The 27,697-nt window shown below is 41.0% G+C and overlaps 1 protein-coding gene across 4 annotated transcripts; it reads left to right on the top strand.

The window, feature by feature from the left end:
* The first annotated feature begins 189 nt into the window (after nucleotides 1-189).
* On the top strand, nucleotides 190-26,211 carry LOC117459792 (kinesin light chain 1-like). Of its 4 annotated transcripts, none has more exons than XM_034100907.2 (16): nucleotides 190-343; nucleotides 6,925-7,196; nucleotides 7,759-7,989; nucleotides 8,911-8,989; nucleotides 9,504-9,732; nucleotides 9,837-9,924; nucleotides 10,474-10,575; nucleotides 11,433-11,606; nucleotides 12,661-12,760; nucleotides 13,936-13,985; nucleotides 14,273-14,340; nucleotides 15,006-15,114; nucleotides 15,527-15,679; nucleotides 23,817-23,941; nucleotides 24,102-24,159; nucleotides 24,822-26,211. In XM_034100907.2, the coding sequence occupies exons 2-16, from the start codon at nucleotides 6,948-6,950 to the stop codon at nucleotides 24,894-24,896; spliced, it is 1,890 nt and encodes a 629-aa protein (XP_033956798.1). In that variant the 5' UTR covers nucleotides 190-343; nucleotides 6,925-6,947; the 3' UTR covers nucleotides 24,897-26,211. The 4 variants fall into 4 exon arrangements, with proteins under 4 accessions (XP_033956798.1, XP_033956797.1, XP_071061746.1 ...); XM_034100906.2 differs by having other exon boundaries at nucleotides 201-343; nucleotides 8,908-8,989; XM_071205644.1 differs by lacking the exon at nucleotides 190-343 and adding an exon at nucleotides 2,681-2,962 and having other exon boundaries at nucleotides 8,908-8,989.
* Nucleotides 26,212-27,697: the final 1,486 nt, after the last annotated feature.

Here is a 27,697-nt window from a genome sequence, read left to right as displayed (position 1 = left end):
ACACATATCGATTTGTTGTATAAATATTGCAAATCAAAACCTTTATTCACTAATAATTAACAAAAATCGTAGTTCTTTCTCCTGTTATCAATGCATTCACATTGCCCGCCATGAACTTCCGGGGAACGATCCCTCGTCTACATGAACCACGTGACGATAACCGTTTTTGGACTTCCGGTGTCGTAACTCTTCTATTAAATAGCTCTGGTCTGACCCAACCCTGTGGATCGAAAACAAAACCTGACGTCACTTTATCAGCCGCAGGGGCTTCTGGGAGAATATTGCGGTGTCGGAGACATTTTGGATTTAAAGGGGCTGAGCTAGCCGTCAGTCCTAGCTCTTGGTAAGTAATATATGTACTTCCACTAATTAATATTATAAATGTGTGAAGCTTCTATGTGACCGTGTATTTAAGCGATATAATTGTGAAATACCGTGTATATAAATGATTAAGGTGGTGGTTTGAACAGCAGGAGCAGCTAGGGAGTGGTGATGCTAGCTGGTTAGCCGGAGCTAGCTATCAAAGTCGCTAAGCAGAGCGCTTAACAGATCAAAAAGCAAGCTTCACTGTGGGGTAGCTTATTCAATGAGCATTTACAATATCATTATAATTAATCTACCCGTGTTTTATATAATAGGCAACATATGCCCATATTGCTAATACTAAATCCTGTAGATGGATGTAGAATAATAAACCCCGTTTTGCACTACAAAAGTCAAAACAAAATGTGAATTTAATTATGATCACCGATGGAGTTAATTGATAGACCATTTTATTTAGTTTGGGATTCATTTGGAAATGTTCAGAAGACTCTGTGTTCAATTTTCGTTAGGGTTGTGCAAAGTCATTAACATGTAGCTACCACGTCATTATATCAAATGTCGAGCTTTGTGTTTAATCAGGGCGACACCGTTGTACATCTGCGTGAGTGTTATAAGCACAGGTTCCACTGCAACAATACTCCCATGTCAGTTTTTCTGCATCAGTAACGTTAGCAAAACCCATACAGGCAGTGTTCAGACCACCATTAGTGGGGAGCAGCCCTCTCGCAGCTGGTCTCAGTGGAGTGATTGATGACAGTGGTGGCACTTCCCTCCTGGCTGTCCCAGACCCCGCCACACCCTCCCTGATGGCTGGCTGGCTCTGCTTTGTGTCTGGAAGTGATCCGTACAGTGTTGTTGGACTGCTGTGCAGTAAACAGAGCAAGATGAAGTGATCCGGTCGTGTCAAACTTCATCAAATAGACAGAAAATGTTTATCAAGGGAGATGGCACAGACATTGTCCACTGGCTTGTTGATGCACTCTCCATAGTCTGTCTTGTTTTCCCTTTTCTACCGTAGTATTTTATCATTTTAATTCCATCAAGCACCACACCCTCTCTCAAACGGCCTGTTTCTGCAGCCTGTGCTATGTTTTGTATTTGCTCATGAAGTATTTCCAGCTCAGCTTTCTCGATACGGTTGTATAAAAGAAAAAGTAGTATTTAGTGGTTTCATCATGCCCTTAAGTCAGGAAGATTCATACTTTGCAGTATTAAGTACACAATTATACGCAATTACAGGTCCTTCAGTTTGTCCTCTCCAAAAGCACAATCGATTTGAATGACTGTACTGCAGTGGTAGGGAAGGATTCGGCGAACGAGGCCCTGAGGGAGCTTGATGGTGTTTTCTAAAGGGAGACGTGATCATGTAAGGCTTGAGGCCTCCATGGAGATGGAGGTTAATGAAGAGTGGAGCTCTGGGTGGACAAACACGAGAGAGAGAGAGAGAGAGAGAGAGAGAGAGAGAGATGGCAAAGTTCTCTCTATAAACACAGCTCTATCTTTCCTAACTTGATATCTGGGCTGGATGTGCAAACACTCCTGCTGCAATATGACATGACCTTTGATCCTTCTGCAAGGTTGAGTCATATAACAAGTCAGTTCCTGATCCACCTCATCAAAACAATGTCAGAGTAAGACATGTCTATTCAGTTGTTATTGTAACATGGTGTTTGAAGATTCTTTTCTTCATAGGAGATTATGATTTATTGTTGGTTAACTAGTTGAATAAGAAACATTGCTTCAGTGGAGGTGCCTTTCGGTGTGGTTAACATCTGGGAATGCATTAACACTACTCTGGATTGATTTCCCTCATAAGACCAAAGGTGGTCTATTGCCAGATATTTAGGGGCTAATATGAGTTGGTATAATCATGTTATCAGAAACCAGATAGTCCTTAAATCACTGCTGTGTCAATATGCCTTTAAAGTCCCTTAAGAGGTTTATACATTTGAAAATGTTCTAAAATATAATAGTCCTTTGTCTGGTGGCTTAAAAATGTTCCCATCACGTATGAGCTGGATCGTAAAAGCTAAATGATTGGATTATAAGTGAAAGTTGTCTTATCAGAAACTGTATTGGTCCTAAGGTGTGAATGTATTGAGCTTTTTGTAGTTCAATGAGACAGGAGGTGCTGGCCTTGCAGTGGCTTGCATGGTAACATATAAATAGTGTCACCCTTTTGAGTCTCATCAGATCCATCCCTTTGTGTCTGATGCGTGCAAAGGAGCAGAGTCTAGATCAGGATGTGACCCTCCCCCATCAGACCTGCATCTCCACCCTCCTCTGCTCTCCTCCAGCTGTGGGCGGGGCCGTCTCTCGATGTGCGCCCTGAGCTCATGTTGTTGATTTTAATTCTGACGGAGCAGTGGGAAGGTCACCGTCATCCCGCAAGCAGCACCGTCCTCCTCTCCCCACCATCGGCGCTCATCTCTCTCATCCCTGTCCTCTCTCGTTTCCATCTGCCTCTGGCACCCTGAAGGTTTCCTTTTTCATTTGAAGGAGGATCGCTGTGGATTTGCACAGTCATTTTATAATGCACTTGGCCAGCGTTTAGCGCTATTGCTGGAGGAGGAGTCATTATTTCATCAGCTTCTCAGCGTGCCAAAGTATGAGACTCTGATCTGCCACTGAAACTGAGGTTAGTTTCCTGGTCCAGCAAGCTGTGGCCAAACAATAACGGCATTATTCATATACGGCTTAAACCTTTAGTAGGCATTTAGGGGTTTTTCTAATGGATATCTAGATCCTTTGTAATATTTCCTTTTGCATAGTTTTTCATCCTAAGGCTATACTTTGATTACAATAGGTCGTTTTGCTGAACTGATCCTATCTGTATAATCAAACATCTCTTAATGCACCAGGTCTCATCTTCACCGGCTTCTGATATAATGATAGGCTCTGAATGAGGGATTTATTTAAAAAGCTTTTCCTCTGGTGTGCCTTTGTTTACAGAAGTGAAAATGTCTTCTTAATGGCTACTTAACTGGCTGCTGCTGAACGTGACTAACACTTGATCCTGATAACTCCTGTACCCTATCATGAGGTCTATTGGATAAAAGGTCAAATGACATGATTCTGAGCTGTAGTTTATAAGTGTGATGTGTACATGGTGAGTGTATTTTAGTATTCTAACTAGTTATAGCTGGTACATTTATTATTATCTTGTGATGCCAATGTGCCCATGTTTTGTATGGAACATCAACAAAGTAAATGTTAAAGATGAATTCAAGTGCAGCTTTAAGAAACCAGCCTGTTGGACTAAATCACAACTCTTTAAAGACGTGGGACATATGAACTCCAGCAGCCTGAGGAAAGCAACAGTCGATGATACAGGTGTCGGTGAATGATACGAAGGCGAAGCTGCTTGTTTTTGCACTGACTGACATGAAAGTGCTTCTTCTCTTTGTGAGCTACTTCATGCTCTCAGCTAGTCAGGCCTTTCATCCAAACAGGCGCTTAACTGCTGAGGCTCTGAGCGACTGTACTGGGTAAAAATCTGTCTGATCCAGGAGCATGCTTGATCTTTCAAAGAGGTCATTTCAAATCATGTTCATGGAAGGGAAGAGCTTAGGCACCAAACCCTTCCAAGGAGAAAAGTACTGTAGGCTGCATTGTGAAGAAAACTTCTCACCCGTCTGACATTTCTTAAAGCAAAACCTGGGTTTTATAATCATTTACTTTTATTGTTGCCTTTTTGTAACCTAGTGATCATAGAGAGCAAGAGTCTAAATGTTCAAACTTCTATACAACAGTTGTATCTTTGCAAATGCAAATCAGAGTCAGCTTAATTAGTTTAAAGCATGTGATAGACTGTTATGTAAAGTACTGACTCATATATTGACAGCACAAAATGGCCCTCAGTGATGTGCTGCCTGTGGTCAAGTTCTCCCCAAACGTGTTACTTCTTGTCTGCTGACTATTTCACTGATTGTAAGCCCTCCCTCTGGTAGTTCTGCTTTTGGTGTACTTAACATGAACTTACAATGACCATCACAAGTTTGCTTTTACAAGGAATTCTTACCATAACAGTTTCCTTTTGAAATATCTATTTTTGATATTTTATGTGTTTTTGTTAAAATGCAGAGCAACAATGAGATCACACTTCTTCTAGACATCCATGTAGGTGAAATGTGATGATCTGTAATCTCTGGAAGTGGTTCAGAACGAGTGCATGTTACTATTAATCTGTTATATGTTGTTTGATTAAAATGGGGTCATGTGATGTGGGAAACGCTTCTTTGAAGAGGTTGGCTGTCTCTGCGAACTAGCTTTTTACTGCTCCTCCAGTAGCTCCTGTAAAGAGATCATCGTATATATTGTGCAAGGAAATAGTCAATTGCAGAGGAGACGTGCACAAAGTACTGTGTAGACTGTGATCTGTATGAATCCATCAGCAAAGCTTTTAACATCTTAAACGAGTTGCAAGCAGATTTGCATCAAGCTTACTCCACCCTTCACTTTTTCCATCACTACCCTGAGGCTTCAGGAATGTTTCTTTGTGTACGAAAACATTGGCCATTTCTTCGAACAATATGCATTATTTTAATTCTTCATTGGATTTAAGTAAGGGGGGTCATGAACCAAAGAAAAGTAAAGCTTTTAGTCGGAGTAAATTGGAGTTGTAAAAACAATATCCTTTCACATCTTAGCTGTATCCTCCCATTCACTCTGTACTGGTAGGGTACCTGATACCTTTTAGTATCGATCGCTGCTCCTCTTCTTCCTCTCCGGATGCTCCAGCTGGTCGTACACAGGCTCCAGTGTCATCCCGATAATATCTACCGGCTATCTGACATCCAGTTGGGCATTAGTTAACTTTAGTAGCTGCCCCGGCGTGCTCGTGCAGTGTCCATCATTACACATATTGGCATCATAAATGACCCTGACTGCCCTGCTGTGTTAATACATGATGCAACATGCACAGCTTCCTCTTTAATGATTGGATTCTAGCAACACACGCAGTTGTGTTTGTTTCTGCCGATGCTTGTGTCGGCTGTAAATGTGAAAACCCTTTTTGGACCAACCCGGTTGGACTTGCAAAGCTTTTTAGGCAAATGTTAATCAATGAATTGTATTCATAATAATCTGATGAATTGAATATAATGAAAATAATTGCAATTCCAACAGCCATTTCTAATTATGTTCGGATAATATTCATTCTTAACCCAATGAATATTAAGTAAATCATTTCACATCTTTTGTAGCTATGTTAATTCCAGCTTTCAACCACAGGTTTAAACTTGGCTGCTATTACATTTTTTTTTGTCACATTCCTAAGAATATAGCTATTTGTTGTAGTCGTTATGCTCAGGTTAGGCTTATGTTGTTCTTTTATGCACTGCTTTTAATAGACATTTGTGGAAATGCAGGGAGCGGCTCTCTAATGGTGTAGTTTATTTGTTCTCTTAGCAGATGGCTCTCAGCTGGTGTTTAGCACTGCAAGCCCCTCTTCCATAACCTCTTATTCCCCCTGCTGCAGAAATACTGAACGCACTAGCTTTACATTGCCTGCAGCCCAGTGGGAAGGGCAGCAACATTACCCTGATGTATCCACCGGGGACGTGGCTCTGTGAGTCATAGGCTATCTCCAGTCTGTTTGGGGAAAATGGCACATGTTCCATGCACCCACCCAAAGGTCTGGCATCTCTACAGAGCACACTCTGTTATTGACACTGGAGTTCTCTGCGACTTGACCAGCTGCTGAGATAGACTTTTGTCATGTCATCCTCTCCTTGACTCTCCAGCCAGTCATGCAGCCGACTAGGCCTCTGTTTGGATAAAGAGCTGGCACCAGGAGCACTGCAGCATCTGTGCGCCCTCGGTCACTCTGCAAGCTATGCTCACAACTAGGGCTGCACAGTTATTCCAAAATGTGTCAAAATGAAAAAATATTTGTGCAATATTTGGCGATTTGTGTAATAATATCATTATGAATTAGGTATTGTGGTCCTGCATAAAAGTCCCAATCTACAAAAGATATTCCACAGACTCAATGAGTGTTCGGCAATCCCTAATGCGTACAGCAGATATTACACACATGCTCTGTATGTGTACATTCTTTAAACCACTTTTCCTTTGGTCAGAGTATAACTTATGTGTTTTATAACAACCCTCCTTCTTATCGTATTGCATTCATTCTGGGGTTTTTTTAATTAAAAAAATGATGACCGACCTACCCACTCATGAAATTTAGATCTCTCCTCTCCCTCTAGTGATAAACCGTGAGTTCATTACCTTTTTATGGCTGTCTCGTTGCTAGTGGATCGTGCTAACGGAGCAAAGAAATGACTTGTTGCACCGGGGCGAGGCTTCACAAACTCGGACGTTGATATCTTTAAACAGAGAGTGGAGAGTGGACTCCGTCGGTTCACCCCGGCAGAGAATGCTTCAGATGGTTTATAGTGGTGAAGATCATTTGGAATTGAAGATACTTTGAATGAAATAGAGGAAAACGAATAAGACATGTCGGCCGAGCTCTTGTGTCTTTTGTTGTGGATGAAAGTGTTAAACAAGCACAGCTGCATCTTCAGAAGACCGTTTCAAACATGTCCTTTTAACCGAGCCTGTTGTAACAGTCGTTCTCCACTCCTTTTTTCTCAGGTTTCCCTAATCTTACATAGAATATGTCCATCATGGTGTATCCAAGAGAAGAGAAGCTGGAGAAGCTTACTCAGGAAGAGATCATCTCCAACACCAAGCTGGTGATCCAGGGTCTGGAGGCCCTGAAGAACGAGCACAACTCCATCCTCCACAGCCTCCTGGAGACCATCAAGTGCCTAAAGAAGGACGAAGAGGCCAACCTGGTGCACGAGAAGTCCAACCTGCTCCGCAAGTCCGTGGAGATGATCGAGCTCGGCCTGGGAGAAGCGCAGGTGAGATATTGTTTGGTCGACAGAATAATATGAGTTTAAGAGAGAATTAGGCGGGTTACAATACAGCAGACAAAGAGAGAATGGTTCAGAGTGTAAGAAAGTAAAGGCATTTTTTATAGCACAGTTCAACAACTAGGCAATTCAAAGTGCTTTACGAAAACACTCATAGCTTTACAACGTAGTTTAAAGTAAACGCATACAATGACATGTAAGTACCTTTACAGTCATTCAAGAGCCAAGAGAACAGAAATAACAACGAGCTAAAGCAGAATAAAACACATTACACCTTATAATAAAAGTAACAGTGCTGTGTAAGATTTTAATAAAGGGCAGCAAAAAAACTGAAGAAATCTTCAGCCTGGATTGAACAGAATGTAGTAAATTGGTGTTAATCCACCGAGTCATGTGTCTTTTGGTTGTGAGTTTCTGCTTCCTCATTCTAAACAGAGTTTGTGTGGTGATCATGATTCATTCAGACTCAGTTTGTCCTCTCCTGCGTTGCCGCTGCGACATTTTGTCTCCGTTAAATGCTCACAGTTCCTGAATGCTGTCTCTATCGCAGGTGATGATGGCCCTGTCCAACCACCTGAACGCGGTGGAGTCGGAGAAGCAGAAGCTGCGTGCACAGGTGAGGAGGCTCTGCCAGGAGAACCAGTGGCTGCGCGACGAGCTGGCCAACACCCAGCAGAAGCTGCAGAAGAGCGAGCAGAGCGTGGCCCAGCTGGAGGAGGAGAAGAAGCACCTGGAGTTCATGAACCAGCTCAAGAAGTACGACGAGGACGTCTCGCCCACTGTAAGACATGTTGTTAACGATGCATGAAAGCTGTATTATTAGGTTACTTGGGTTGAAATAGTTTGATTTATTTCATTTCCATCATGTTTTATGTGCAGGGTCCTTTTAAAATACATTATTCCTCTTTAGCATGAAAAGCATAGAGTTCAATTGATGGGATAGAATGTTGTTTTATTTCTCGGCCTATGCAGTTGTTGTTGTTTATTATAAGCAGAATGGGACAGAAACAGTCAGAAAACAATGTACACATCCAGTGCCTGATCCTACTTGGAATATTTAGTATGAATTTGCCTAAATGACTCCAAGGGGCAGCAAACAGTGGATTATATCTGATGCAGGAAGAAAATCACAGCTTCCAGGAATGAGCCTTATTGATCCAGCAGTTCAGAGAAATTGCTGCATCTTCTGACCGTATTCTTAGTCACAGAAGGAGGCTGTGTTTGCCTGTGTCCCCGAGCTGCTTATTGGCAGGAAGCCATCCTGACGATTACCTGAATTCCTCCTGGAATCAGGTTTTCTCATTTTAAACATATAACAGGCTTCTGTGTTAAAGCCCAACTGAAATCTCGTGTAGTCATTTGATAGAACACACACCAGTGTGTATGTGAGGTTTGAATAGCTGTATCTGAATAAGAAAAGATCTCCACACAGTAAGATATCAATCTACATAGGCAGTTACCTAATGATAAACTAGGGGGTATCATCATGAAACCAAAATATATCATATTTCTCACTTAGCGTTTCTGGTCTTTTTCTCAAATGACGGGAAACACAGATTACAAATGACCACCAATGGCATACTTTTCTGAATATGAGATATAGTTATCTTGATAGCCATATCGTCTTAAATATTTAAAGACTGCCGCTAGATGGTTGCTGTCAGTTAACATGACTGACAGGTTTGTTTTCTCCTCTCAGCAGGAGGAGAAGGACCGAGAAACACCAAAGGACTCCCTGGACGACCTCTTCCCCAACGACGAGGAGGAGCACGGGCAAGGAAGTAAGAGAACAGGATCCATCCCTTCAGCATCATATTATGACAATTCTTCTAAGACAGTTTGCTGCCATAATGTTAACGTCATCAAGAGCTAAAAAACATGTTAATCAAAAAGGATTTATATAATGTGAAGAAAATGTTTAGGCAATAAGGATTTTGTGGACTCAAAGTAATCACACTTGGTGACGGGACAATGTCTAATTTTGTATTCATGTTCAATTCAATTTTTCCATAAACTCACCTGCTTTGAATGAGGAAATCTGGCATATTTAGCTGTAATGCTAACCTCATTTAGGCCTGATTATCTAGTGTCCCACCCCCCTCTCAGTAAATGATCATGACTATCCATACAGTGCACTGGGTTGGATAATGTTGTCATGCCAATAAATACTTATTAGATTATAACCCATAATCTAATTATTACACAGGTTTGCAAATGGAGTTTTAATCAGGTCTGAGTTTCCCTCTCTTTGACGTCCAAACCGACCTTTGCCCTGTGCCCCCCCCCCCACCACAGGTCAGCACCAACACAACAGTGCGGCGGTGGCAGCGGCTCAGCAGGGGGGCTACGAGATCCCCGCCCGCCTGAGGACCCTGCACAACCTGGTGATCCAGTACGCCTCCCAGGGCCGCTACGAGGTGGCTGTCCCTCTCTGCAAGCAGGCTCTGGAGGACCTGGAGAAGACCTCTGGACACGACCACCCCGACGTGGCCACCATGCTCAACATCCTGGCCCTGGTCTACAGGTCGGAAATGCCTTCAAATATGAGCTTTTGCTAGTTATTCTTCCTATTTTACTGCAAAAACGACAAGAAACACTCATCATGCTTTACCGTTCTTTCTCATTCAGGGATCAGAACAAATACAAAGAGGCCGCCCATCTGCTCAACGATGCCCTGTCCATCCGTGAGAAAACCCTGGGCAAAGATCACCCCGCTGTAAGACTCCACCATCTTCATAGCAACCATATCTCCATGGGGACATATTCATAGATCAGATTAGTTACCTGGTGGTGGTTTATTATTGCACATGACTCTGTAGACTGAGAGGCAATTACCTCACAGTCCACTGTACCTTTTGTTCTGTGCCGTCAGGATTTCTAACCTGTGCCTGCAGGCTTTTAAGGAATCAACCACAGCTGCTGAATGGCTGCTCTTACATCCAGCATAAACCAAACCACAATGAGCTGGCAGTGAGACATTAAATTGTGCTTTTTTCATAGCCTCTGAGAACAGATCTGTATGAATGATTTACACTATGGCAACACATTGCGTTGTGAGGCATAAAGGAAGCTATTGCAGCACATTGTTTGCTTCATATTGTTATTACTGCTGCCACTCAGTCTGATCCTGGATACAGAATAATGAAACCCAAAGGATTATTACTACCATCCTGTGTCATCCAGGTGGCTAACATCCCAGTACAAAAACAAAACAGATAAAGGAATTAGCCTCATTTATATATGTGTTCTCTTCCTGTAAATCCAGGTTGCTGCGACGCTGAACAACTTGGCTGTGCTGTACGGAAAGAGGGGGAAGTACAAGGAGGCCGAGCCGCTGTGCAAGAGGGCTCTGGAGATCAGAGAGAAGGTAGGCCACATCCCTGGATCACCAGGAGATCCACTCGCTGCCAGTGAACAATTAGCCCATTGTATTAAAGTCATTCAAAGTGGTAATATTTCCACAATGTAAGATCGAGCTTCTCTAACACCAGCGACTATAAATAGGGAAATTATTTTCTTAAATTATCTGTGAAGTTTCCGCTGAGGGACATTCCCGTGACGGACGAGTTTAATTGAGAGCATAGATGAAAATGGAGAGCAGGAATTAGGCAAAGGGACAGTGCTTAGCAGAGCGCAATGAGTTTCCCTAAAAAGCTTTATTCTTTATCCTCTCTATTGATCTGCCAGCCTTTTAATAGATCTCCTGCAAGCTGTAAATAAAGGAGACATTCAGAGAGAAAGCTAACGGCCTGATCATCAGATCAAGGGGGGTGCTGGGGAACTCCTGTTCGAAACCCGCTCCTGCCGCCACTGCGTCAGGCCGTTGTGTCCTTGGGCAAGACACTTCACCCGGATTTGCTCCTGTGGGTATTGTCCACAGTACGTGTATAATATCAATGTGTACTTGTAAAAGCGCCTCGATGAGGCGTGAAGATGGACGGTGTGGCGCAGTGCGCTGTGCAATGATCATCAGATCAAGGGGTGAAACCCGCCGCTGCTGCGTCTGTAAAGCCGTTGTGTCCTTGGGCAAGACACTTCACCTGAACTTGCTCCTGTGGGTATTGTCCACAGTACATGACCATTGCATGTATGATATGTGTAATGTGTATTTGTGAAGCGCTTTGAGCATCTGGAAAAGCTCTATAATAAATGTAAGGAATTATTATTATTATTGAGGCAGCAGCAGCACAAACTGATATCTTATTTCTCCCTGATTTCCCTCAGGTCCTGGGGAAGGACCACCCAGATGTGGCCAAGCAGCTGAACAACCTGGCTCTGCTCTGCCAGAACCAGGGCAAGTACGAGGAGGTGGAGTACTACTACTGCCGGGCCCTGGAGATCTACGAGAGCAGGCTGGGGCCAGACGATGCCAACGTGGCCAAGACCAAGAACAACCTGGTGAGAGACACGTTAAAACCACTACATCTGCTTTTATTGTGCTTTGCTATACTTTGAAAAGAATTGCAGTCCCTGTTGAGCTGTGAAGGTACCAAGATAAACACAGGCAGAGCTTAGTTATATTGTGAGCTAATGACTCATCTGTTCTGTGGGGGCGAGTGTAAACTGTTACCGCTCTCTGCCTACCAAGCTTCCACTGGAAATATCTTTTAAAACCATGATGTTTTTCAGATATTCACTGCACCAGAATTTTAAAAGGGAGACTATTTTATCCAACACATGCTTTTTCAAAACAACAGTTATGAAAGGAAGGTTCATATTATGTAATGTCACATAATACACCTCAGTACAATAGCAGCCCCGTTAATATGGCTGTGTACTGGCAATAATGTGGCACTTATCATGATTTAATGGTTATGATACAATATATATTGTGCTACTTAAAGCAAGTGGGTATATTGCAATTTAAAAGACAAAATAATTGTAGTTTAGGGAAACTGTCAGTTGTATATCAATCACACCATACTAATAAAACATTTTTTTACATTTTATGCATCCGAATAGTAGGATCCCACACACTACCTTTGGGCCATAATTAGCTAAGGAATAACCATTTATCTATTTGCAACAACAAATGTAATGAATCCAAAGTGATTGCAGGATTCTTTAGAAAGACTATTTTGGTAAGTACAGTAAGTTATCCACATACTTGTACTGGGGCTTGTTCCCTCTGCAAAGGACCCAGGTTCAAATTTGTCTCGGGACCAATTGTGGCGTGTCATTTCATCAACAAACCAACAGTGTTATTGTGAATCCATACGGTATCACAGAACATAATATGGCAGTACTCGAGTGTATCAATATTTCTACCCGGTCTCACTGATGAAGGCGAGGCTGTATGGAGACAGTAAGGGAGCCTCTGAGGTCCAGTCCCATCCTTTCTGAGTCACAGCGCCTTGGGGAAATATGCAGATCCAATTCTCCTGTTGTCAGGAGGCACATTGTGAATCCCTCAAAACTCAAATATGCTTTCTCTCTTGTTGTTCTTCTTCAGGCGTCCTGCTTCCTCAAACAGGGGAAATACAAGGAGGCTGAGATTCTGTACAAAGAGATTCTGACTCGTGCTCATGAGAAAGAGTTTGGATCTGTTGATGGTAAGGTCTCATTAGAGATATTGTAAATTATAGCGTAAGGCAGCACTCTTTTCAAAGGTTTACTTCTATATTGCAGTGGTGGAGTCAATCAACACGATAGAAAAACAAATGTGTCCCTAGAAAGTTGGTGGTGGGTCAAATATGTTTTTATAGATTATATATATTTGTTGTCCTCCACTATTGTCTTATCCTCCATCTACTGTTTGTCTCACCCCAGCGAGCGGAGTGAGGGATGGACAGATGGTTAGAAAGTGGACGATGTTCTAACCTTCTCCATTCAGGACACAAAAAAACTTTTTGAAGAATAAAGAGTTTACTTGTCTGAAGAACTCTGGCAGTTTTCTTCTCTTTTGGTTTAAGTGAAGCTGCTTGTTGGCTTTTCTCCGGGGATTAGATTGAGTGCTTTGAAAAGGGAATAAAAGAAAGTCGGCACAATGAAGCGCTCCGACGCTTTTTTAAGCAAAAGCATCTCTCCTCTTTCTGAGAGATTTCTTTTTCACGAGTCACTTGACTTGACATTAGCTCTCAGATTGGAGTTGAAGGTTAAGTGAAGCAGCAACAGGAACGCTAAGCAGCTACAGTTTGTCCCTAGGAAGGAAAGAAAAGGAAATTATGCTTTATACTTGATCAAAAGCAAATGGTGTTAAATGCTTTTATCTTCGGGTCAAAGGGCTATGTTTGTGTTTTTCAATGGCATATTTAATGAAAACCGTGCATTAGTAAGTAGAAATGGTTGCGTGTAAATGTCAGTTTACTCGTATCTGAAAAAGGTGGTCATTGTTTCTATAACAAAGTGCATTTATAGTGCCTTCTGTATTGAGATATAATGTCCCATTTCTTATTTTATTTCATGAAGATTCTGAAAAATAATATTTATAAAAATATTAAATTCAAACATTCTTAAATAATCTCAGGGATTATAGTCATATTTACCACTGTACAGTAATATTGGGCCAGTGTTATAATGTTTCAATTCCATCTTGAAACTGATGGTGGCAGATGCCAGGAGTCACGAGCCTCTTCTGATATTGTGTAGCACAATGTGTAAAAACAATCCAAAAAGTATATAGTAAATAGTTCCTGGTGGAATTTGTGAAACATCCTGAGTTCGAGCAGCTGTTCTCCAGTCCTGTTGAACCGTGTGTAGACCATCTCTCCTGTGTGTTTGTCTGCAGCTGAGAACAAGCCCATCTGGATGCATGCAGAGGAAAGAGAGGAGAGCAAGGTGAGGGGGTTGTCATGTTATCCTCAAAGATATTTCAAGCAAATTCAATAACTGTGTCAAATCGTAGCTGGCAACATGAAATACAACAGTGCTGTAGCATGGTAAAGAATAGTGAAATACAATCCTTTATTAGTATGTTTCCCACACACACACACACAAAAAATATAAGCTCCAGCGAGCATATGGTAGTTGTATGTAGACACTGGGGAAATGCAGCTGATCCAGTTTTAACCTCCACTCCCAGTCACGCTCCTTTTCACTTCCTCTCCTCCCTTATTTACTTCCAGGGCAAGCACAGAGACAACACTCCCTACGGAGAGTACGGAGGCTGGTACAAGGCCTGCAAAGTCAACAGGTGAGGCGGAGCGGGATCAGCGTGGCTTAAGTCAGAAATAAAGACATGTCATAAAGGCCAGGGATTAGTCTCTTCACTTTTATTCAAATGTGTTCTTTTATAAACGTGTGAAGTTAATATATTGTAGACATTTTTTTTTTTTTTTTACAGTATTTTTATTTTTCCTCCATTTTACTTAAAATGTTACTTAAATTACCTTTTATTTAATATTCATAACAAAATAATTATATAGTCAAGCATAGTTTTTAAAGACACCAATTCATGGTATTATATTTGTCAAAAGAACTCTTAAAAATATGATTTAAAGAGATAATAATGAACACTAAATAATAATTAAAAGATTATCAAAAAACTAACAATTATTTAGTTTAAAAAATGAATTAATGATAATGTTATTTGTTTAACTTTACCTACAAAATGATCCTATATATCACAGAATAACACAACGCCTCCTACCCGAAACCCCACACAGAGATTTGTTTCCCTCTGAAACTTGAGAGATTAAAAGTTTCCAGAACTTCTTAAAATCCTTTAACTCGTCTTTAGGATAAATCAAATTCCTTCTAGGTAAAGTCTCCGTAGTCATATGACAGGAAGCTTTGTTGTGAACGTTTTTAGTTTCCTCACCTTTGGGTAAATATTGTTCTGCCTGTCCCATTGTCCAGCCCGACAGTGAACACCACCCTGAGGAACCTGGGGGCCCTGTACCGCCGGCAGGGCAAGCTGGAGGCTGCTGAGACCCTGGAGGAGTGCGCTGTGAGGTCTCGCAAGCAGGTCAGCACTCATTGACTTTTCAGACAAAATACCTGTTTACTTATCAGTGTCCTGTTTATGTCAATGCTTAAATATGTCCCCCAAATCTCACGATGTTTCTTTCCCTTTCTTTACAATGCTATGGATCCAGAGCAACACAGTAAGTGGTTTGACTCTCACCGATGGCCCCCGTAGAGCCTCCACCTCTCACCCCTAACACCACTCCCATCTTTCAGACATTTCAAATGTTCCCTTTGTCTCTGCCACTGTGACAGTGATTAATTTAAAGAGACGGACAACATCAAATCCCTTTAATACCTCCATGTAACTCCACACTCTCATCCTAATCAACCAGCTAATGTCTACCTCAGAGCTAGTTCTAATTACTGCATGTTTGTGTTTGTGTGTGGCACTTGTGTTTTGTTCCCATCAGGGCATCGACCCCATCCACCAGACTCGTGTGGTGGAGATCCTCAAGGATACAGACGGCGACAGGCGGAGGAGCAGGGAGAGCCTGAGCAGCGTTAAGTATGAGAGCGGCTCTGAGACCGGAGAGGAAGTGAGTATTGGGGCCGATTGGAATGGGGTGAGTACAAATCCACTAAAGAGTCCACACAGTCGTACGCCTCACTGGTGAAACAAGGTGGAGATCACAGAGAGTGGACTGGTACAGAACATCCTAGACAAAAACAATATGACATTTTGAGACCATGGCAAGATAATACAAATGTAATATAATATATTGATTAGCTTTACAATATTATTTTACAATGATTTGAACCACAATACAGTAAATAATAAACATAATAACAATAATATTAGTATTAGACGACATGAAATAAAATAAAATGGAATACAATAAATACAAAACATATATACATTAGTGATCAATATAATAACAATTTAAAATAAAGGCAATTGTACAATAAATATAGTGACGAATAAAATAAAGAATTCTGTTAAAATGAAATAAATCCAAAAATGATTTCAAAAAACGCTTATTAGTCAAAAGACTTGCTGAGTAGGTAGGTTTACTTTTCTGTTAACATATTGAAACACTTCCTGCTTCTATTAGGGTTTGAGAGCAAAGGTTTAACAGGAAGTAGATTCTTCTGCCTCCTGTACCAGGAAAGAAGCCCCTCTAGATGATGCTCCGCTCAGGAAGCCCTCGCTCCAAACAAATTAGTCATTCCTGCATGACCTATTTCATGATGTCAGGTTGCACATCATCACAAGTTACAAATGAGTGACCTAATTCATTATATATAAGGTTTGTGACCTTTTTTTATAGATGAAATGGCTGCCTATTCCTAATTCTTGATTCACCGTCTCTGTACCAGTCCATAGCCTCCTTGTAGACGTGCCTTGTTCCTCTCGTGAAGTCCTTCTGATTATCCAAAACTGTAAAGCTGATTGAGTGTCTTGGCATGCCGAACCCGTTGTTTTTGACAGCATCTGAGTAGATGTTCATGTTTTGTGTCGTCCATTGCTTGACAGTGAAGTCCCAGTGTCTTGTTTTAATAAGCGGCCGTTCTGCTGGCAATGCTTCTGCACAAGTGGAGCGGTAACAAAAAGGCACTCGCTCATTCTGTGGCACCCTGGCAACCACATGAAATATTTATCTGCTTTTGTGAGACTCACAAAGATGCATCCTTTCGGAATCCCTATAAGGATGTCTCATGTTTCCGCTGTTAAAAAAAAAAATTGGCAGCTTTCCCCAATATTCTGGAAGTTAATTTCCCTGATCTGGGCAGTTGATACGCAGCTCTTTATGCTGCTGTTTAACGGTCTCATTATACCATCCACTCTGGCTGTGTTTCAACAATCGTTAGTTTCATTTTGCCGCAGGGCTTTTATGTCTGCACAGCGTGTCCCATTGGTCTTGTCACCCCTCTCCTCTTTAATAAAGGGGTCAGAGCTGGAAGCATGACATTCATTGCAGCAGATACATAAACACTGTTAGCAAAGAGCTGAGTCCCAGCTCAAAGAAGCCCTCTGGTGATGCTTGCATAAAGCACAGTGCAGGTTTGTGCCAGCAGTGATGCCTCGTCTGAGCCTGTGCCCCCCCCCTCCCTCCCTCCCTCACTAAAGTGCAGCCACACCCTTCACGGCACCAAACCCAGTTCAAACATGCATGTAGCTACGGCAGCCTGCTGGGCTCAACATTAACATGCACACTAATGGACCGTATGTGTTTACTGTGTTTACACATGGTTGATAAATGTCTGTTAACCTCATATCTGCCGCTCTCTTTAAAGGTATAGATTCGATTTTCTGAAATGGTGTTGTTTGAAATACTTCTCTATAGTCAGAGTATCACTTTCAGTAATAATCAGAATGAGAATGCCTTTATTCGTCCCACAGAGGGGAACTTTGCATTTGTTACAGCCAAAGACAGCTTAATATTAACCAAGAAGCATGCATAAAATAATATTAATAATCACATTTTTTTTTAAATAATTACACAATTTACAACATTCTGCTGTGGAAGCAATACATTATTTTTTTTGTCAATTTATTATATGTTTCATTTAGAATATTTCCCCTGTTTTACTTTGCAGAAAGAAAGCCCCTTCTTTTTTCTATGCTCTCTTTAAAGCCACCAGACAAAAGCACTATGTTCCCTTGCAGGAAAGTTGCTGGCCCACAGCTTTCATAGGTTAGTTGCTTTGTGTCATTGTGTGACTTTTCTGAATTGAACCCTTTAAAACAGCCATGTCACACAATAACACAAACAAAATAACCAATAGATGCATCTGTAGGTAAGCAACTTCTGTGATCTGCAAGGTAAAATTACTATTTTTGTCGATGGAGTCTGGTGGATTTCAAGCGAGCCAGGATAGAGGCTTCAATTCCCATTTCTATAGGGAGTCAAAAATGTCCTAAATCTGATATTAAGGTAGCTTAAATAAGTTCTCCCCGTCCACAGCAGTGTTTATTTTCCTTGATACTCTGGTCTGATTGTGATTCTGACTGTAGACAATACTGACTATGGATAAGAACCTCTTAAAACCCAACTTCAAACAAATCCAAACCATTCGTTTGATCAGAAAGATAGGGTTTAGTTTGCTGGCTTTTGTGTGAATGTGATGCTTCTCTACACACATGTTCATATGTATAACACACACAGCTACTCAAAACTGCTTCACTCCAGCAACGGCATGCACATTTCCAAGCGTGCACCTTATTTGTGAAACGTGATGGCATGTTCGGCATGTACTAGCATTTCATTATTCATGTCACAACCACAGCAGTAGAATTGAAAGGCACACACAGTCCAAACAGCGAAATAAACTCCTGCTTGTTAAAGATTGTCTAAAATGTGTCACGAAACATGAGCTTTTTAACTCAAAGACTGCTTAACAAACTCCATCAATCCATTCATTTACAAAGCTGCGAACATACGTCACTACAACTTGTGTGTTAGAAAATAGACTTGTAAAGTCCTGTCTGTGTGTGTGTAGAGACGATGTGATAGGCCCGTCAGAACTATCACTCAGCTGCTGTAGAGCTTTGCCCAAACATGTCTTCACTCTGGAAGTCACTGAGGCTATAGAAGTGTTTCACCTGACAGCTATAAACTCTACTTAGAGCTCACATAGTTTGTGTCTAACAAGTGAAGGTATAACTGAGGAGATGCTCAGGTTAATCGGTAATATCTGAAGTATGTGCGTGTCTCTTCCTGCATGACTTGGTGTATATGTGTCTGCTTTGCGCTCTCGACTAGATGCTTCAATGTGCTGCCTGTCTGTTTGCACGATTTCCTAGATTTCCTCTTTTTTCCTTTTTTCTGTTTCTACGTGTCACTCACTAACCTACTACCTTGTTGATAACTCTTGCCATGACAACCAATCAGCCTGTCAATCAATGTACTGTTTCTCAGTCGGTGGATTGTACTCTCCCTCTTGAACTCTCATTCCTAGGGCGGGTTGGGTATGTAGTGCCATAGTTATTAGGATAGATTATTATGTTAAAGGATAGGGAACAGAGGACCGGTCGAAAACAAGTGCAGGATTTAGATATTTCATCAGATAAAGCACTCAATTTTAGGTTGTTTTTTTCCAATAAAGGCAAAGATGTTATCTAGAATATAATTTCCCTCTTGAGATCAGTGTAATACCAGCATGCCCCTCTCTGCTGATGCTTGCAGATGTCCTGTCCTGCAGTGCACAGTCACTGGCTGGCTGCAGTGTGCCAATGCTTTTAGTGGTACCCAGAGAGAGGAGAGAAACAGCTGAGTCACCGTGACTGCAAACACCATCCCACTGCATCACTGACCCACCCTGTAGTGCAGATCCTCAGAGAGCTGTAGTGTCTCCACAGAGATGGATTTTTCACATCCTTGTTTGCATAGGATCCCTTGATTTTGCTAGAAAGGTAATCAAACCCCAAGCTAGAGTTAATACAGAACAGTTGGGGCAGGATAGACCGTTCTACAAACAGTGCTTTTTCATCCTTATTAGGTTACTCCAATTACACAGTTAGGCTTTGTACATATTATTGGTGTATCATTTGTTTTGTATATAGTGTTTTTGGATCATTTTCATAATCACCTCAGTGCATTCAATAACTGTTGGCTACATTAGCTAGTCATTTAGTGTAACACCAATGTGTTGGTAGTTAAACCGCCTGAATTCTACGGCTCTTGAAATGTTTACCTTCCACTTTTCCCGAAGCTCAACATCTGGTGGGATGGGTGAAGCTCTCAGAGGAAGGACCTGGCTAACTTTATAAAGCAGACCGCTCTCCTCGTAAACTCTAGGGTGCTTTTCTTCAATTTAGGCTAACAGCGCTTTTTATGGACACTGAGGTCAATGTGAAAATGATAAGGAACCCCAAAGCAAACATTAAATACTATTAACAATATATACAAAGCTAAACGTTGAAAAGCGACATAACTAACTTAAGAATGACAAATCTGTTAAACAGGGTGTGAAGCAGGGTTTCCGCTAGGATTTTTTCTCGCCGGTCAAATGTCCGGGCAGAATTTATTTTACCGGACAAATTTGAAACTTACCGGTAATATTTCAATAATAATAATAAGAGTTGTGTAGCAGAGTTTCCGTTAGCAGGTAATTACCGGACTATGAGCAGATATGCTTCAGTTTAAAACTCAGTTCACGGGCTCATTTTGATATTGCTTCAGTTTATAATCGTAACAGATCGAAAAATTCAGATTCATTTTTCAATAAATGATTCCACAAACAACATAATTATTACATTCAAACAAACTACTTGTAGTAGATAACGTACATTATTCAAAAGTTTACATTAACTTTGAATAATAACACGGGAGAAACGGATCCTCTCTTTTCCCCTCCCTCTCTCTCCTGACAGCACGTGAGTTTCTCAAGCAGCTCCTGCAGCCCGCTAAACAGAGGGCGGGGCTTCAGGTGATTATGAAGAGCTGCGTGGTCTCGTCAGACTCAGCAGCTGATCTGATCTCTCTCGCGTCCGGTTAAACTTCACTCGCGTTTATGTCCATATCGATCAGATCCAGCTCTCCTGATCGGCCTTTATAGAGAGCACCGATCAAACTATTAAGAGTGAATATCGGCCGATAATGACCGGCGGCCGATCGATCGGAGCCTCCCTAATTATTACCAGACATTTTGACCGGCAGGTTTTGAATTTAACGGTTTTTAATAAATTTTACCAGCTAAAAACCGGTAATTACCGGCTAACGGAAACCCTGGTGTGAAGGTAAAGTTACAGGAAGTAAAGACACATGCAATTAGTCAAACTGATAGATGTTAGGTGTAGAAAAGGCATGAAGCTCAGATTTGTGTAGGTGTGTAGCGTAGGCAGCCCGACCCTGATCTCTTAATCTCACAATGTGCGTTTTTTTTTGTCTGTTTCTCTCTCTTTCTCTCTTATCAGGCCTAAGCCATCAAGATTATTCCTCCATCCTTCTCTCCTTCCCCAACACAATAGCAAAAAGGAAGTGTGTTGTCGTTCCCTCTGGCCTCCTCTGTCCCAACAAAGCAACAGCTCTTCTGCCCCTCCCGGTGCCAGCAGAGACACAGAAAGCCCCCCCCCCCCCACCCTCTCGCGGCTGTCCTCTCTGCCCCCCCACCCTGCTGGGACGTTTTGGTCTTCTCATCTCGGCTCTCTCTTCCTTTCACTCTCGATCCTTTTCCTCTCACTAACCCTGTGTCAAAAGGCTTTTCTTCTCTCTCTGTAACATAAACAAATCATTGTGTGTGAAATGTCTTTCCCTGTGAGGAAGCCACTCGCACATTTTCTTCCTCTCTCCAACACACATTTGTAATTTTTCCTAGCTGCATAGTAGATGTATTTGGCTGGATAAGGGGAGCAGGAAGGTTATTTATTGGAAGAAGGCAAAAGATGATTTGAGGAGGTGTTGACTAGAGAAATCACAGAAGTAATAGAGTCAATGTAAATCAAAACTGCTGTGATTTGATCTCAATCTGCTTAACAACAAATGAAATGTGACCTCAAAGCTAGCTTCAAACCTGTTGCCTGTATTCAGCCCTTATTTTATTCAGTTTTTTTTAGTCGTTGGTGAGTTTTTAGTTCTTCCCAATAATGAGATCAAATGCTTAAGCAGCTTAGAAATAAATGGTACTGTATAGTTTCACATGCTAATCCAAATATCTAATTTCTTTTTAACATCTGAAATGAGAAGGGAGCATTGCCATTTTAGTTTTTTTATAGATTTATTTCCTTTTTAATTTGTATCATTTTGTTTACATTTTTTTAAAGTGTTGATTCTTTTGTGGCTGAATATTAAAGCAGTGCCGCAGTGTGAAAAAGACCAGAAGGGCCGACATCAGTCGAAAGCAAATTGTCAGATCACAGCAAGCTGTTGCCATGGCAATTCATGTTCAAGTCGCTCTCTCTGGTGTCCTTGGTTTGATTGAGTATTCACGCAGGCTCTACGCTTGAACAATATATACATAGTAGCTCACATTTACAAAGGGAATTAGCAATGTTAGCGACTGTTGTAAAGCTAATACGACGCAAGAGACCAACGAGCACTGGCCACCTGAGAGATTGCTTAATATTAGTAAATCAAAGATAATGGCTGTGAAATGCCCAGAATTGCCTTTTCATTTGTCAGTGCAGTATTAGAAGCTTTGGATTCCACAGTAGTTTAGTGTGTATTGGTGTATGTGTTGGTGGTACAGTCCACTCTGGCTATTTTGAACACGAAGCTTAATGGAGTGTGTTGCCTTTTGTTTTTATTACACAGTTGTTTGCAAAGTAAACATTGTCACTCTGGTGAATCATGTTTTTAGACACCGAAAAAAAGTGCAGTGCGAGTGTTTCCTCAAGATCAACATGTTGTTATTTCAGATGTTTAACTAACTGAATGTAAAATGACTTCTTTAAAAGTGTAGGCTGTATTTCTAGATCTGTGTATTCATTATACGGCTTTTTCGGTATGCTACTTGATTCTTCATTCCTTCCAATGAGTTACACCTTTACTTGTAATGCAACTGAACAAAAGGAATTGACTATGTACATCACATAATTATGACAATATTGTTGTGTTAGTGGAATGCTTATTTATTGAACTGTCTATTCTCGACATATATAGTGTGACTTCTGTTTCCCAAAGTGGAATTACATTAATGGTAACGTTTATAAGCACTATCTTAGTATAAGTAGGACTGCATTATATTTACCATTCTGCATTGTGAAGATTATTGCATCAACACTTGTTGGTATTCTCAAATAAAAGTTTTTCATTTGTGGAGTTTTGTCTTTTTCTCTGCACCGAGTAGACTGTGGTATTGTGCGATCAGTGGAAACCGATCATTGTGTTGAGTCTCTGCTCAGTGGAACAGAAATGTCCAATACCTGTATAAATCCTCTGGTTTACCCACAATGCCCTCTGCTGGTGATATGCCTGATTGCATCATGATTATCAAAATACAATCAAAGTTAATACATTGTTTTGAATGCATTCCACCAAAGCTATGGGTGTTACGCTAACAGTGTTTACTGGTCAGTTAGTGAATAAACACACACTATGCAGGACAGCTCATATGTAGCATTATAATTCCAAAATGAATGGTTTGATGGATGAATAAATGTTGAGCTTTATATTTGTAGTCTGCTGGTTGACTAAATAAATGCTCATTTTGTTCATAAAAAATCTGAATAAAGTGATAAATCCAGCAGCCTAAGTTAATCACCAATGAACCCAAACCCAAATATATTCTTGCCATCATGAAAGACAAAGAAATTAACATATTACCGAATAAAACTCTTAAAAAACAATGCTATTTTGGCATTGTTTCTTGAACAAAAAAAGATGATGAATTTACCAGAATGAAGGAAAATGACACGCCACACTTGCTGGAGCACAATGAGTTCAGTACTCAAACTGAAGTGACTACAGTTTGTTATAATGGTGTACCTTTTGAGAAGAACATTTACTCAATGAATCATTACAATTAGGTCATGTTGAATGTAAGTTATCAGAAAGTGAAAAGATGCTAGCATTGCCTGCAATCGTTAACAATGCAGACGGTTCAGCAACATATTTCATCACCTAATGAATTGCTCTTTAAATAATATAATTCATGACATGTGTAAACCCCTTTTTGTGAGACCCCACGCTGTTTGGCTGCTGCTACCAGCCAATCACAACAGGACTGGCCTACATCCAGTAAAAGGATAATGATTTGCAGATGTGAGTTCTTGTCTCTTCAGTGCAGAATGGTTGTGCTGATGCTTGTGTGTGTCTGCAGGACGGCAGCGGGGCTCTTCAGCGCAGCGGCTCCCTGGGGAAGCTCCGGGACGTCTTGCGGCGCAGCAGCGAGCTGCTGGTGAAGAAACTGCAGGGCAACGGGCCGCCTGAGCCTCGCAGCACCAAGTAAGAATACAGGATTTCTCTGTAATGATGGGTAGCAGACGGTAATAAGCAATGCTGTTTTGAGGCAATTTGAATAGTAGTTCAAGCTCCATGGATACTTATTTTGCACTTGAACCCAGGATACAGTATTAACATAATTTTTTTAATGTTTGTTCAACAGCATGAAGCGCGCTGCTTCCTTGAATTACCTGAACAAAACCAGTGATGACCCGTTCCAGGTGAGAAACAGTTTTACACTCTGAAACACAGGTTGCCATTTTCTACCACTAGAGGTCTCTCAATCAACACAACAAAAGATGGAGGGGGAAGCTGTGTAGGATCATGGGAGTTGTTGTCTTTACCCCCATTTTCAGTGAGCTTCTCCTGGTTAGGATTCGTTAGGTGTTTCTTGCCCAGGAGGTTCTTACAGCAGCGGTATCCTCTCCAAACAGAGCCAGTTATATAAACCAGTAAAAACAATAAATAAAGCACACAAGGGGGGGAGAGAGCTACTTTGCTTACTTTACTTTGCTCAGCTTTTTTCTCCAGGTGCCCGATGATGACTCCTTCACCCGGTTCAGATATATAGCTAAAGACAATAGAGATTTTAAAAGTGTGGCTTAAAACTAGATACAAATCCACTTATGAGGGCACCAACAAAAAAAACAACTGTTACCGTGATTCAAATGACAGATTTCTCTAGGTTTGACATTTTTGGGAAAAATAATGATGTTAGACGATTCAGTAAAATAAATAACATGGGTTTATTCGTTTTTAGTGCTTTTAATGAGGAAATGTTGCTTATTGTAACTTGCTATATCATTAAAATTGTTATGTCCTATCTTTCATGTTGTCTCCTCCTGTATCTTCTCTGATTTTTCTCCTTCTGTTTCCCTATCAGACTCGGGGAGTTCGTAATTTGAAGGAGAGCCGGGGCCTGAGCTCCAGCACTGTGGATCTCTACACTGGAAACTGAGCAGCAGGTTTCTGATCAGCTGATCTGTTCCCGATCCAAAGAGGCTCTGACCTTTGGCTCGTTCTCTGAGCTGTAATGATCACAACAACACTACCAGACAGACTCCATGACACTGCCTTCCTCTGCTTGTTAGCATCCAACCCCAAGTCCCACATCCTCCTGAGTTAAGACCCAAAGACATGTTCGGTCATCAACACATTTGGTGTGTTTTCTTTCCAGTTTGTTTTTAAACCAGGTTGTTTCCTTTTGGTCTTCCAGAGACAGATTGATGTATTTTCCCCTCATCGTGTTCCTAGCAATGGTGATAGTGCCTCCTAAATATGGCCGAGAAAATGTACCTCATCTCTCCCCTTATTCATCATCTGTGACTCTGCACTTTGACTGCAAACGTTGCCATATTGTCTCCTGCTCCTGTAAATGTCTCCCTATGTTGTGTGACTTGAGATCCTTGATTGTCTTCCTGTGCCATCTCTAGGTCTAAATTAGAAAAGAAATACGTTGTACATTTCTATTTTCTCACAAACTAGTTATAATAAATAGGCCTGGTGGATATGAAATGATATAATATAATATTATGACAAATCATTTTCTTTATATTTTAATGATTTTGCCTATTGAGATTTCTTTGCAATGCGAGGTGTTGGTTAAAGCTTTGGGAAACAGGGTGACTTGTTTATCTTACTGACATGAGTTGAGTCATGTGACTTGTTTTGGGTAACTTTATACAAAGTTTGGGGGGGAAATAGAAATTGATGCTGCTTTTATCTCCAATACGTTTTTCTGCATTGCAGAGAAAATGTATTTGAGGCATTTATGGTCTGTAAAAGACAACAATGAAAATGCTCAGCTTTTTTAATTGTATATAAAAAAATTACGAGGATGAACCAGGTTTCTTAATGAATAATGGTCATCCTGAATGATCTCCGGTGCCATACAGATTAGAGCTGCTAACTGTGAGCACATCCTCTTATAATGTTGTTTACAGTGATTAGAATGTGTGATACATTTCTAGTGATGTGATAATTATAGGTTTTTGCACAATTCTCAGATCGGTTTCTTCTGACTATGATTTCATTTTTGAGTGAAGCACAAGAAAACTGGAATGTCTTGTAATTATAATTGTTTTGATAAATGTTTTTTCTTTTTATTATTTGTAATCAACGTGTTAGAATCTGATCACAAATCATAGAATTCATCAGTAAATCAGTGTCATTGTTGGTTAGAGTTGAATGTGTGTCTCATATGTCATGAATAGTCTGATGGAAAATTGGAACCACTCTGATCATGAAAATTAAACCAACAATGTTCTATTTTATGTCGTTCATTCTTATTTCTGGGGGGGAATTTATAAAAAGAAATTGGTTTAAAGGGGGCCCATATTATGCTTGTTTTCAGGTTTCATATTTGACTTTTTTGCCTCTACTGTGACATGTTTACTTGCCTTAATGTTCAAAAAGCTCTTTATTTTTCTCATACTGCCTGTGCTGCAGCACCTCTTTCCTCTGTCTGAAACCAGAGCCCAGTCTGCTCTGATTGGTTAGCTAGCCGGCTGTGTTTTGATTGGGGAACCACTAAGCGATGTCCAGCCTATCATCTTTCTAGAGAGGTGTTGGAGCGCTAGCCAATAGCCAATCTATTAGTAGCAGCCAGTAGAAGCGCAACTGTTACATAGGGATGTCATTATGTTACCGAAGTAAACAAAGGAGTCCAATCGAGGCAATTCATGCAGGAGTGTGGGTAGAGAAACGTTTGGATTTTAGGCTTTACAGACCAGTAACATACATACACCTATAACACACTCCACAGGAAGCAGAAACCCCCCCACAAATTCCATGAAGATAGTCCTTAAATGTCACTGTTTGAATGAGTGTGGGAACCCTGATGCCTTGCCAAGTTGTGATATATCACGGGTAGAGTTTCCCTCTTGGTGGAGGTCAGCCTGGGGTTTCTCGGCTCTCTGGTAATCTCTCACTTTGTCAGTGCTTTAATGTGGAGATTCCACTATTCATCACTTTGAATTTACCGACCGAAGGATGGTTTCGTTCTACAGAGAGCTGTCATGCAGAGTTCATTTTTGAATGAAAGTAATAATGTTTTCTTCTTTCGATTATACAGCTCATTCCTAAAGCCTTCAGTCCAGTTGCATGTTTCTACCAGACAGCTATGTGCCAGCTGGACCAGCAGCAGGGCCCACACACTGTTCTACCACGGTGCCAGCAGGGCCGTCCCCTCAAGGTGACAGTGGGCATGGGGACTCACTGGGTTTGTGCCATATTACACGTTGAACTGATACATGTACACAATGTGCTGCTTTTTGCTGAGATTAATAGAGTAGCTATAAAGCAAGAATAGAACATACATGATTTCACTTTAACAACATCTGATTCCAATAGCATAACATAGATAGTTAGTAGTACCCACTGTGAATTGACAATTGTTCCTTTTTCATAATCGCAACAAAATTGAATTATTTTCCAAAAACATTTACTCCACTGACGATATATGCATGCTATACTAATTAAGCCTTGCGTGAATTAAACAAGGTTCTGCACATGGAAATGCACAGATTGAACCAGGGGGTTGCACTGTTGTATACCTTATCCAGGTCGGGTACGGGCACCGGAAGCGGCACTATAGGAAAAGAGAGAATACCCTATGGAGAATACACGTAAAGCAACATTAGAATCATTGCTTGATACCATAGACGCTTGATACCGAACATTTTGATTACAAAAATAAAATTACATTTACGTTTGGGATTTGTGTCTATAGGCTACTGCTTCACTAAAAAGAGCTCAACT

The sequence above is a fragment of the Pseudochaenichthys georgianus genome, chromosome 15, assembly GCF_902827115.2.
Source record: "Pseudochaenichthys georgianus chromosome 15, fPseGeo1.2, whole genome shotgun sequence".
NCBI classification, from domain to species: Eukaryota; Metazoa; Chordata; class Actinopteri; order Perciformes; family Channichthyidae; genus Pseudochaenichthys; species Pseudochaenichthys georgianus.
This window is presented reverse-complemented; position numbering and strand designations above follow the sequence as displayed.

Bases quoted from the DNA above. Each gene is read 5' to 3' on its own strand.
- LOC117459792 (XM_034100906.2), top strand. From the start codon at position 6,948: ATGTCCATCATGGTGTATCCAAGAGAAGAGAAGCTGGAGAAGCTTACT. The intron at 14,341-15,005 runs GTGAGGCGGAGC...CCCATTGTCCAG, and splicing joins AAGGCCTGCAAAGTCAACAG to CCCGACAGTGAACACCACCC. The intron at 15,680-23,816 runs GTGAGTACAAAT...GTGTGTCTGCAG, and splicing joins TTGGGGCCGATTGGAATGGG to GACGGCAGCGGGGCTCTTCA.